This window comes from Clinocottus analis, unplaced genomic scaffold (assembly GCF_023055335.1).
Source record: "Clinocottus analis isolate CAN_PGR_092001 unplaced genomic scaffold, fCliAna1.0.p SCAF_5, whole genome shotgun sequence".
Classification (NCBI taxonomy): domain Eukaryota; kingdom Metazoa; phylum Chordata; class Actinopteri; order Perciformes; family Cottidae; genus Clinocottus; species Clinocottus analis.
Genome location: NW_027176207.1, coordinates 5,526,267 through 5,540,047, shown reverse-complemented (window position 1 = coordinate 5,540,047; position 13,781 = coordinate 5,526,267). Strand labels below are relative to the sequence as shown.

The following is a 13,781-nucleotide window of genomic DNA, read 5'->3' as shown; positions in this document are numbered from 1 at the left end:
GTCACCTGACTTCCCGCCATGGCAAATACTACGGCCGCTGAAGGCAGCCATTATGACGCTCCTCTAAACTTGGAGACCATCAGAGTTTGACGTACAGGACCACTGCAGCCTTTGACAAGCTAGGAGTGAGAACGGGTTGAACAAACACTTTGATGTCAAACTGTGTGTCATCAAGTTGTGTTCTCATTAGAGGAACAACCCATTTGGTTGGTCTCAGTCTCACTTTGATTTTGACTTATTTTCTGTTTCCCGGCCTAGACATTGCATGAATAAAAGAATCTTACCTTCAAACGTTCTGGAAACAAGAAACACATTGATTCCAGAATAAAATAAGTGGCTGAAGAGAGGTAGCAAGGGATTGGATTTTGACATTTTCTGACCATCACACAGCACTCTGGCGGTTTGGTATGTTGTTGGATTTAAAGTTATTTCTGCCTGTCCATGTGTTGTTTAGTGATCAGTGCACAGCTGCTTGTTACTGCAAGACAAGCTTCTTCTTTATTTCATTGTGTCCACTGTGTTTACCTCAATTAAATCACTGAAAATAAGCCCACACTACTTTACAGCCCTCAGACTGCTAACTCTGAGACGCCCACAGTCTGTGCTTTAGCATTGTTGTGCCATATTTTCAAATTACATCAAAATGCAGCACTTTTTGGAAATGCACAACAGCACATGCATTGTGGTATTGGGTACATTATCCACCAGAACTATGTGAAAAGGGTCAAAGCTGTTTTTCTGCTCACATGTATCAGAGTTACAGAGACGGCTTGTTTGGTTGAACGCTCGGAGTAGCTTCATGCCAGAAGTTAGAGACCCTGAGTAAACATTTTGCTGCTATGAAGCTTAAACTTTGGGTGCAAACCAAAACTTCAATACTGTATAATTGTCGTCCGTTGTCTTAGTGACAGCAAAAGCCAGATACAAGTGGGTTCAGTGAGGTAGCCAAGAAATACTCGTACAGTCAAGGTCAGGTTATAATGTGTGGGGTTACTGTATATGTTGATGCTGCTGCTGCCACTCCAGCAAACAACACAGGGAATGAAAGTATGTGCCAACTGACTGAAGCCTATCTTTCACTTCTCCAGTATTGTAGAGGTGGCATAGGGAGAAAACCCTCCAGGAATAGTCTATTACAAGTTTCCTTCTTTTCTTTTTTTTAGAAGCCCACACAGGAGGCTTGTCCATCAAAACACTCAGTGTATTGTTAGAGTATGGTCTTCAAATAGAGTTTGCCAAGAAAAAGTTATTGTGGCAGAGCTTGAGAATAATGATGTCGGTCTGTTGGTTTAGTTGTTGACAACAAACAAAACAGGTTGCCACGTTGCACAGTCGGTCTATTGGTGTGGTCCTCACTGAACTATCAAATACAATATCCCCCACAATTTCATACAGATAGCCATGGGGTGCAAATAAACAAAGGCTTTTTGGTTACTTTAGCAATACCCTGATGTTTCCATGTAACACCACCAGCTGGTCAAAGTTTATCCTTAAATATGTCAATATCTACTCAATAGATTGGCATTAAAAGGTTCAAAGGTGTAAGGCTCAGTGGATGGGCGGTTTGATCATTGGCTGCTCTGGCCCACGCTTGTGTTTCCTCGGGTTAAAGACACTTAACCCCAAATTGCTTCTGCAGTGCCTATGGTGTGTGGAGATAAATGTTAGTTAGTCCTGTATGGCAGGTAGCACTTGCATGCTGGCCCCTCCCATCAGTGTGTGAATGGGTGAATGATGACATGTAGTGTTAAAGAGCTTGGCCGGAAGACTAAAGATCTATATAAGTACAGTCCATTTACCATTTAATGACTTTGGTGATCTCTTGACTTTACCTCTTGTGCCACCATCTTATGTTTTTCGCTTTTTTTTTGTGAAATGTATTAAAAATTGTCTAGTATGGGATACAAATTCTCCACACCAGACTCTCCCCATCTAGACATTCAGAGAAACTGAGGTGGTATGAATATAGAGTCAGAAGCAGGGCGGGCAAGAGGGGAGGATAGACGAATCAAATAGACACAGGACTTTTACATACTAAACCACTGTTTTAAACCTTGACTTGTTTTACATTATTTTCAAGGAACTTTTGACTGAACACACCTTCTTATTTTACCCTAAACCACAATCTTCTCTGAAGCCTGTTCCAATGGTTTCGAAGCCTCAACATTTCTGCACAGTTTTATTGCATAAGTAAACCAAACATATTATTTGGAAGAGATTGTATGAAGGTAAGGAGCAGCATATTTTTTCCATGAACACAGAAGTTTATTTTAAAAAGACACTGATAGGTCAAGTCCAACACTGACCCTAAAGGTAGCTAGAGCATTATAGTGTGAAGCTTAAGGCCGCTTAGCTGAGGAAGTTGGGAAGGGAAATTGGTTAATTCTAAGACCATAATTATGGCAAACATATCCAATATTTTTGGTTTATGACTAAATTCCACTCCACGTTTGTTTTTAGTTCAGGTAGTACAGGTTAATGTGGTAACACATTAAACTATTATAATGAACATGCAAATCATAGCATATATATATATATATATATATATATATATATATATATATATATATATATATATATATATATATACTTCCAGATGTTTGGTCACATAGTTTGTCCTCATATGTATTCATCGATAATAGGTAATATGTCATTATTCTCTATAATATAGAATAGAATAGAATTGCATATTGAATTTATATATATATATATATATATATATATATATATATATATATATATATATATATATATATATATATATATATTCTTGCTTTGTTCCTGACATTCAAGATAATCTATACTACTGCCTTTAGGTTTTATATCTTCAAAAGCAAATATGTGTGGATGTATCCAGACTCTCGTGTAATCTCACTTTATTTATTGCGAAGCAACCAAGCTTGATATTACTGGACACATATTTGTAAAAATGTATATATGTTTTCAGTGAAACACAGATGTGACGACAGCAAGCTGTATAAAAAGCCTAAAAGAGGAAACCTTGAATCACATTAAAGTCAGCCTTTTAATGTCCAACAAGTTTAAACACGGTTAAAGGCCAAGTGTGTTTCATCCGGCAGCATCTAGTGGCGGCCGATGCAGAAACACAAATGAGCTTTAGTCAATGTTTAAAATGTCCGTTCTGGGCTACTGTAGAAACATGTTGACCGGCTCTGTGAGAAGGACCTGCTGTGTATGTTGGTGATTATTTTCAGGTGATTATACAATTAAAAAAAAAGCTTTTTGCCAATAGATCCCCACATGTTCGCTCAGTACAACTGTATTTAAATTAAATCATTGTTTGCATGTTTTCCTGAAGGACGGGTTTTCTAACCTTTGACATGTTGGCGAGTCTCAAAAATCATGTGTAGAAATGAATTATTCACCATTCTAGTAATAAATGTTACAGTAAATGAAGTCACCAACCTCCACATTTATAAGATCTGCTCAAAGTTAACTTAAGCAAAACCCACAGTATTGTTTACTTTTACTGAAATTCCAATATTATTGCAGCTTCTAATATATACGCTTGACTGCTTCATTAAAATGAAATGTGACATGACTGTCATTACGGTTTGATTTTGATGAGCCAGTCTTTGTTGATGGTGACACAACAAAAAAAAATAGTTTCCCTGTCTCTCTTTAGAAAATTCTGCATTGGTTGCACTGTGAGATAATGAGAGATATTTGTCCAGTGCATTGATAGATTCTCCTTTCATCCCAGCTACTGTATCCTCATTACTCCTGATGCCACACATTTTACAGCAGGGTACCACCGGGCTGTTTGGAGAAACTCTGATCCATGTGTACAGTAGCCATCATTCCCTTATTTTGTGAGGCTTAATCAATCCGTGTGAACATTTTACCTCACCCCCGCTGTATGCGAGGTCGAAAGTCAGAGTCATCTACAGAGCAGCAGCCAATAGAGATTTAGTTCTGACTTCAGCAAAGCAGGGTTGGTTTACCAGGATTTGAACTCCCCTGGTTTTCCAGCTTAAAGATGAGCGAATACCACACAAGAGATACAACTCTGATCCCTCTGTTCACCTCATTGCTCCTATCAGAGACGTCAGAGAGTTGCTCTTTATCTGGAGGTTTTGTCTCACAGGGTAATGAAAATGTGTCCCTGTATCCAATGGATATACTTTACTGTCTGATGCACGGAGTGACACGTGTTCAGACTGGGTGGGCGAAGCTCTTCGTCTGCTTTCTCTTCTTCAGTCTTTACATTCACACAAAGCTCTTCGGGGTTTTGAGTAAGCTGTATCCTCTGCGGGCAGCGTGGTGCTGCAGTGGTTAGCACCACCTCCCACGGTCCAAAGACATGCGCGGCAGGTTAATTGGAGACTCTAAATTGCCCGTAGGTGGTAATGTGAGGGAGAATGGTCAGACAAGTTGAAGGTGTCAGCTGGGATCAAATTTAAATGTGGAATGTACTCAGAGGGAAAAGCTCCCACGGCCATGAGGTGAAAGGAGCAGGTGCATGCTGGGAAGTTCGTTATTGTAGTTAAGTCAGCTAATGTGGCCCACTCACCAACGTGGCCATCAGCCGCTGCAGCAGCAGACCGCTCATGGAGGCTACTGAGGTACTTTAACACCATTAGAGCCTGATTGCTGTGATATGTGTCACAGTTCATATTGATAACTCAGTCAAATCTGAACACTTGGACACATATTATTTTATTCAGTGTGAGACACACGTCATTATCTTCTATCAGAAATAATCAGGTTTTTGTTTTTTTTATCTTAAGGGTGTTAATTAAAGATACCTGCACCAAAACATAGAAAACAAGATATTACAGGTTGTGCTGTCATGTGTTTATTTCTGTAATTTTTGGGAGTTAAACGACCTAAAAGGAAGATGACATATTGACTGACGGGTGAAAAACAAAATAGCAACAAAGAAAACAGCCTCTAATCACTGGAAAAATGTGTTAATCAGAGGCGCTTTCCAGCAATTCTGCATGTATTTGTTTTCATCACACAAACTGATTGCATTACTGCATTATTATTCCAAATTTGCTTCTGACAATTCTGTCCACCATGGATGAAATATGATAACATAATAACAATAACCTGTTGGTTGACTTGAAGCTCTGCAATGCTCTCTATGCGATGATGTGAGATCACACCATCTATTACAATCTTACATATTTTATACGAAGGGCCAGAGAGGGGCTCAACACACACAGACATTTTATTGGCAGGTAAAAACGCCTGACGAATTAAATGTAGTCTGGGATTAAGTTGAAAAGTTCCGTTGTTGTTGTAGCTGTGTTGACTCGCCGCTGTAGCTAATGAAGCACTCCCGTGTTATGATGCTTGGCACACTTGTCTTGGTTTTTCAATAGCGTCGTTTGACTTAAAACCATCACGCTGTCAGAGCAAACAAGGATAACACCTCATTCAGAGTGTGTTATTATTATTATGAGCAACTTCAGCCCAAAAAAGCTGAAGCATGTCACAACCTGACAGCTCGTATTGAATACATCTGAAACTCAACCTTTTGTTTTGATTCCACAAACAGTTGTTCAGCTTCGGCCTCTCGCTCCACAGCTCAGCAGAAGCAACGTTGACACGCTCGCTGTATGCTTTTGTCATTCATGAAGGGTAAATGGGGATTAAGCTGACATCCAATAAATTATTCATCGAGATTTGGTCTCACAAACAAGTCTGATGTGACTGAAACAAGTTAAAGCACTAGTGAGGCTTTATTCAAGGGATTGTAGCTGATGATCCTCAGATGTCAAAACGGAGATGTGTCCTTGTTGCTTTGAAATGGAAATGACACAAAGAGCGCTGGACTGATTAAACAACATTTATTCAGGAAAACCTAATAAGTGTGAGGCATCCAGAAAAAAAATCATCACAGTCATAAGCAGTCAAACACATCTTCAGATGTCCTGAGACGTGTTATTTATGTCTTGAGACATCAGAGGCCTGTTCAGATGTGTTTTTATGATAAGAAGTGTCAGGCCACACAAAAACAGCTCTCGCCACATAAGAGTGCTACTGGATATGGAAAATGTATTGTAATGGAACATAAAAAAATAGGTATTTTTACAGGGTTGGATTAATGGACAGGTTTATCAAGCAATTAATAAAATGCACAAATGTTGAGGATGCAACTCTTCTTTTCCAAAATATGCATTCCATCAGTGACATACGGTGAGGTTGGTGGGTGGTGAGGCACTGACTCTTTCACAGTCACATTTACAAATATATGAACCCAAAAGAGGAGCTTAAGTCACCGTTCAATTGGCAGCTCACACATTAAATACTGGTTGTTTTTCATATTTCATATCAGCATTCTTTACCCACACATAGTTAAGGTACATATTTTATTCCACCGATTTATACCGGCTCAGAGAAAGAGTGCATTTCCTCTGCACCCGCCGTGTGCCTTTAATTTGCCATCGCAATTCCACAATTCATACTCATTCAATAGAGATAGAAATAGACTCTCTAGCTCACTGCAGTGTATGCATGGTCTACCTTCACTTGTACATAAAGTCCATTCGTCATCCATCTGGTCAAAAAACTCTGTGACTTTGTTGTAAAAGTTCTCCTTATCTTCTTTTATTTTAAAAGTGTAACTAAACAAGCGTAAACCCGTGGGCTCTCGCACGCCCCCTTTCTTGAGGTAGAGGAACTGTTTGCCTCTCCTCTGCCTTTCCACTGCGCTTTTATGTCAGATTAAATATGTTTTATCACAACATGACCAATTATATGGAAAGAAAGGACGTATAATAAAAGTCTCTGCACATATTTGGTGACCAACAATGAGAAAGGCATGATTCAACCCAGTTTGTGAGGGATTGAGCAATCTGAGATGAAGCACTGTTTGAACAGGACATGCAGAAATTCAGCGAAATGAAGGAAATTGTGTATGAATTACATTTATATCACAGATCAGTAGAGTAATATTTATTTTATTTTGGCTCAGCCTCAGCTGCCTCCCCTAACCGCATGTTACTCAAGGCCATATGTACTGTGCATTGAATTATTGAGCTTTTGGTACATACTTTGTTCATTCTCATGAAAGACTTCCTTTCTAAAGCTGCTCAGTAACTCAGTTATTAGTTCTCAGTAACTGCCCAAGGTTGAAAATGTGGAAACATTTTTCCTGATCCCACAATTTTATGAATCTGCTTCAAAAGCATAGAGAGAAAAGAGGGAAACAGGTGAGAAACTAAAGCAACTGAGAGGGAAGAGCTGGAGAGTCTGCTGAGTACTGAGATCAGTCAGCTGAGCTGAACACAGACACACACACATTAGAGACCAACACAGTCTCCGACAAAGTTATGTTCACAAGTACATTCTCCTTTTTTGAGGGAAACATTTTCTCTCGTCTTAGTTTTACAAACGTAGTCAACATTGAAACAAAACAAAAATGAACCAAAACTACTTTGCAGGGTTAAGTAAAACCTCATAGGTCGGCTTTAAATAATTTAGTTTTGTTGTATGGAAACAATATTTTTCAGAGATCAAGCTGGAATGACACAGGGCAATATGTTTGTAACAATTGGAGAATTCTCCACCTCGTGCAGTGCTAACATTTAGAGCCAGTGAACATCCTTTGGCCCAAACCAAACATGATTTTTTATGTAATGTTGCCTAACTTTAAAATAGCGTGATTGTCATATATGTTAACCTTTACCACACTCTAGTTGCCATGCAGTGACTGAAACTCTTAAAATCATGTCATTGAATGTTGAATGTTTGCCAAATGTGGACCCACATGAGCAGGTGGACCGGGGGAGGTCCAGGGACTGAGATCAGAGGGTCAGGGAGGCTGGGTGTGAGAGTGATGTGACGGGCACAGGAGAACAGTCAGAGGACATGGTGGACAGGTAGGGGATGGTCCTCAACGGTGTGGGAAAGTGGATGGAGGCAGAATCATCCATCATCATCATTAATGCATCATTAATATCTTCAATGTGGACATTTTGTCATTCACGTAGTGTAGGGCATCTGAAAAATGTCTCAGTGATAAATCAACAACAATCCAAATTAAATCAACAGTCTAAATATATGTATGAAAACAATGTTTAATATACCACTGGCAGCACAAACACACTGTGATTGAACCACTTATGTTGTTACCCTGAGGACCTCCGGGGGTACTAAGCAGCTCATTGGTGGGAGGTTTTGTTTTTTTCACATTCTATTATGTTAAGTGTATTCTGAGCTATGCACAAGAGGACCTTGTTTGCTGCTCTGTAATGTCTCCTAACAGCAGAAATCACAACAACTGTTGTATCAGTGGGGACATCATATTCAAATACAACTCTGCTGCGTTACAAAATAATTCATTCTTTCTGCAAAACGGTGTTATTGTGGTGTTGTCTAATTCAGGAGCGCTGTCGGCTACTGTGTATCCTGCTTCACCATGCGGCAACACTGTCTAGTAGGGGTTTAAAGGAGCATTTTAACATTGCAACTCACGATTGTTGTGCCTGACGTCCTCAGACTTCCATCCTCTGCGTGGATATTTTTGACTTGAGCAGAGTCGCTTCCCCTCTCTTTATGAGAGCATTTCAGTGGTTCTTTTGAATGATCTTATAAAAAACAGAAAGGTCATAAGGAAGGCTGCTCTCCGCACATGCATGTTTACCTTCCTGGTGGTATAAAAACATCTGTCTTCACCTTGAACAGCACTCTAACTGGAGTTGGTAATGTCTTTTCTGAGCACAGTGCTGTGTATTATAGACGTATCCTTTGCTTGTCATGGGGCAATTTGCCCTGTGCTCCTTCTAAAATCAGCATTTGAAGTTTAGCATGGAGCACTATTCTTTTGACATCATCTACAGTAGCTACTGGAAATCACTGGAGTTCTGAAATGCTTTTAAAAAATGTCTACCCGTTCGCTTGCGTGGGGCTGCAGGTCACCATTATACACCTTGAAATTAAACTCTTTTTCAAACTCGCTTCAGAGATATGTCTTGCAGATTGGTGAAAGACATCTGCTGTACAGTTGGGCAGTAGCTCTCTCAAGTGTTCTGTGGATAGTTGAGGCGGAGCCGGAGAGGATATCTGTCCAATAGCTCATTCCGAAGACAGCTTGATTAAGCACCCTGCGGTGGGAAAAAGACTAGTTGACATCAAATGATCTATCTGCTGAGAAATCAATACATTTCAGCAGCAGGTTAAATTACATCAGCCCAATTGTTTGAAGAAAAAAAACATCGCTGTTGTATTTTTGTTGTTGCTTTTTTTGTGTGGTTCTGGAAGATAGTTCTCAGAGCCTAGTTTTAGGCCTGTGCAGGGTGACAACATGAGCAGAGAACAGCACTGCCGCCCATCATGCTCATTCAAGCTAATGAGATATCATACCCATAAACAAAAGATTTATAAAAAGAAACTTTATCACCACGACCCCTGTTCTAGAATCCCCATTTTTCATACCTGCTGAGGCAGAATGAGTAATAGCAAGTCAAAAAGGTGCAAGCCCTCAGCAGTGCTCAGAAACCAGCTCCTAACTTGAATCTTCCATCTTGCCCGTTCACACCCAATTTATTTATCTAACAGCCAAACCTCTCGTTGTCTCGTCCAGAGACCATTCAAAGTTTGGATTAGATGGTTTGGTTTGAAAGGAATACAACTCGACAGCAGGGCTTGAAATATTAACCATAAGCCAAAATCATTCTTAAACTCTAATGAGCTATAAAAGTAGAGAGGCTCATGAATGAATTACAATGAACCCATGTGTCATGAAGGTGAATAGTTGCCACATTCACATTCAAAGAGGTTAAAAACACCAAAGAGGAGGGAAAAGTAAGTCATGCATGTGTGTTGTCGTCTGGTTGCATTTATATTTTGTGTTTCCCACTTCATCTGTATTTGTACTGAACTTATACATTTAGCTCAGCCTCTCCGAACCTCTCGTTGGGTTGGAGCTCCACAGACATGAAGCAGCCTCTGACTGTGTCTCTCTCTGCTGTGAGGAGCTGAGCTGGCAGCGGAGTCATTCACCCACCAAGATAATAACTGTGCAATATGTTTACTACCTAGCAAAGCTTGGTCGGTGGTCTGTGCTCTGCTCCATGGAGCTTGACCCTCATCATTCTACATGTTGTGAAGGTGCCCCTTATTTCTTGTGTGTTGTTCACATGAGGTGCTTGCAATGTGCTTATCATGTTGTATTCATGCCGATGATTTAGTCATTCATACAAGTCTTGTGATTGATGTAACAAAATGATTCTTGGATGCAAGGGCTATGTTGAGAAGGGCAACTTTGGGCCATTCCTAACATTCACACACACACACACACACACACACACACACACACACACACACACACACACACACACACACACACCTCCTTCCTTTTGATGTACCCTATGAAGTTTTTTTTTTTTTTTTTTTGTATTATATCGTCTTATCTGAGTCTTGCTGAAAAAGCCAATTGCCCTTTGGGGACAAATAAAAGTTGAAAGTTAAAGAAAGTCTGTGCTTTAAGCCCCTGAGCATCCAGTAGGCAGTCGGGAATGACGAACCGCGAACTAGTTTCACAGACTTCCAGTGGAGTAGAGCAGGAAGGAACATATCTCACTCTCTGCTTGTTTCAAGCTCAGAAACAAAAAGCTGTGCTTGTCCATGGGGAATAAAAAGTGTCTGAGACAAAGCAGAGGGATTAAACGTGACAATGATTCCATTTGCACATAAACATAATTTTCTTTTATTGATTTGTGTGCCACAAAAGCGGATATTGACTTCAAATAAATCTGTTTTGTCGCAGGGTATAATTCATATCTTTATGTTCAAAAACAACTGCTCTGGTGAAGCGCTTGCATTATTCATTAGAAGCTGTTTTATCAGTCGGAAAAGGAATGGGAAATGTCTCGTAAATGAATGTGACTGACGCTTCTTCCTCCTTGTACAAAACGTTAACCGCACAACTAAAATGTGAATCATTCAGTCTCAACGCATCACATGCTCTCATCAATGATTCTTCGTATTTAAACAGGCGGAGGCTTTTAGCATATGCAGCAGAACGCTGATGTGAGCTTGTGCTGCTTATCCTTTGACTTAGAAGCTCCTGCATCCTTCAAACCATGCGTCCCTCACCTCTAGAGCATGGTCTAGACCAGCTCTCCATCTTCTCTACCGCTGGTAGACTACTAGATGCATAGGCAGTGTTTACATCTGAAAAGTTACCAGAAGAAAATATCGACAAATGGGATCTATATTGAATGCTTAAACGAAAAATGCTTTTACAACAATCAAAAAATAATGTAATTCATCATCTGGTATTGAAATAGAGTTATCGGTGGTTTTTTTTTGTATATATGCTTAAATATAGCTTGACATAGTCAGACCATATGCAAATGTGAATTAATGTGGAATCTTCATTTGCGTTCCCGTGGAGCTCTATCAACAGGTTTGGACAAATTGCCTCTGGATGCAATAAATTGGTTGGCAACGTGCAACGAAACATGTGACGTAGTGCTGAGCGACGGAAACATGTATCCAGCTGAGATGAGCTGTCATGCAGTAGAATCAATATGTCTGTGAAGGAGTTTTACCACCAAAAGGTAGCTTCACTATCTTCCAGGAGCTACTAAGCTAGGCCGCTGGTTTATGACACGTTAGCCAACGTGTCACACACTCCACTCGCTGTTCAGCATGAGGCGTGCCATCCTGCGGCACGGTTTATACAAATACACCCTTTCTTCTGACTGGATGAGCAAATAATTCAACCTTCAAACAACCTTTTTTTTTTATGTGTTGATATAAATCGTCCCGCACTAAAATTCTTTCAGTGCGTTAAAACAAGGTGTATGAAATATGTCACAATGAAAAACAGTGATAGTGCACTTAAAGTATTTAAACGTAATATTCGTGAACAGCTCTTACTTGCAAGGAGCATTACAGTCATGCTTGCCAACTTTAAAAGGTTAGTGCGGCAACTAATATACAGGGGCCTGCAAGAGACAAATACAATAATATTACATTTTTAAAAAAGAACAAAAAAACCTGTAAAATGTGTAAAATGTTCTCATTTATTCTCTTCAAACCTTGAACATGTGTTATTTCCTTCACAGTACCACCAAAAATCATCAACCTGTCAGGAGATATTGTGGTAAACGAAGGCTCCAACGTCACCCTGATGTGCCAGGCCAGCGGTAAACCGGAACCTTCCGTCAGCTGGAAACTCATCTACTCATCAGGTATGTGTTTGTCCTGTAAGTCGGTACATTAGCTACACGGTGGAGTTCTGCTTTAGTCAAACCTTCCTCTCACATGTATCACATTCTCTGTGCTTTCCTACTATATTTCCCCCTCGGTCCTCCTCTCTTCCCCTTCATCCCTCTCTGTTTATCGCCCAATCTTTGACTTTGTTTGACCCCTGGTGGATTTCTCGCCTCACTTATTACCCATCATTACCTGTTTCCAGATCATCATTACAACTTAATTGTTCGCGGGAAAGTAAACTGACCCTGTTGTTATTGGACTAATTAATTAGGATAATGGGATGGATGTAAATGTTCTGGAGGCACTTTGAATGACATTATTAATGTGGAGAACACTCCACTGTGTGGGGCATTATTCATTCACAAGCATGCCACGGCAAGTATGTCCAGAACCGTGATAGCTGCATTGTGCATGCTCAACGGCATTTATGCCATTATGCCTCACTGAAGAATGAAGGAAACCGCCTGTTATTTCTGTATCGCAGTGGGTCCACGCTTCACTTAATCAGGCAAGATGTTTGCATTCATAATGAGTTACTTTTGTGCTTTTGTCTGTGCGGCCCTTTGTGTTGATGCTGGGATCTGGGAATTGAAATGTAAATATGACTCAAGTGTGACTGACCTGTCTGTAAGTAGATAAGCAGGGAGAGGGAACACTGATTGGCTCCTATTTGTGAAACACTACATGCTTGTGCATACATTATTGTGCCGGCTGTGGAAAACAGACTGCTGCTGGGCTCCTTTGTTTTCATGCTTTGTTTTGTAAGGAGAGAAAGCAGATGCCTGCTAGCCATAGCACTGTTCGGGTCAAATGGTGAAAGCTCTGGAGACTTTGACGTCGACAACAACTGGGACACCTTTGAGCGAGATGTTGCACGGATTGGAGTATCTTCTTGTTGACTCATGTTGACATTCTGTGATTAGAGTCCCATGAGCTCCTCCGTAATCTGTCCAGCAGTTATCAGCAACCGAGTCAGTCTCCCATCCACCACATGAGCATCGTATTTCTATCACACATGTTGTTGTTTATTGTAAATTCTTGTTGTTCAAGAATATAATGACTTTGGTTTGAGTGACATGGATTGACTAGCTACCAACACACCTGTATGTTTAATGAGTGAGTGTTGGAGCACATGGCTCAGCTCTGTCTCTGGCTTTTAGACTGCTGCTGAATGCCGAGCATACTGAGAGACCACAGTACACTTCCTCTGGTGTATTACCATAGGGTGGAGGAAAACCTGCCGGACCTGGTGGGAAGATTTAACAGTGAGTTCTCGCAGGCCCAAAAATATAGCAACAGAATACATAACACAACTGCTGAAACATGCACAAGGAATGGTATACTTGTACAAGTATTGCAGTGTAAGCGCCACCACTGTTAAATACATTTGGTCCTCCATTATATGGAAATCAATCAAGCTTGTTAAATATATGTAATATATGGCTTTGTGCAAATATATTTATATATATATAATACAAATACATCTTGCTGTTCTTCTCTTTGAGGCAAGTGAACAATAGAGATCTCATTCAGGCAGTTCTTGAAGACTTCACGCCTTTTCTGTGCATTCAGCAGAGCAAAAA

The 13,781-nt window shown here is 40.2% G+C and overlaps 1 protein-coding gene across 3 annotated transcripts in view; it reads left to right on the top strand.

The window, feature by feature from the left end:
- The window catches only part of ntm (neurotrimin), a 386,758-nt gene that overhangs the window by 351,427 nt on the left and 21,550 nt on the right, over positions 1 to 13,781 (top strand). For all 3 annotated transcript variants that reach the window (XM_068600360.1, XM_068600361.1, XM_068600359.1), the window contains one exon: positions 12,048 to 12,173. In XM_068600360.1, the coding sequence (XP_068456461.1) occupies positions 12,048 to 12,173 (126 nt within the window). The remainder of the gene's footprint in view (positions 1 to 12,047; positions 12,174 to 13,781) is intronic.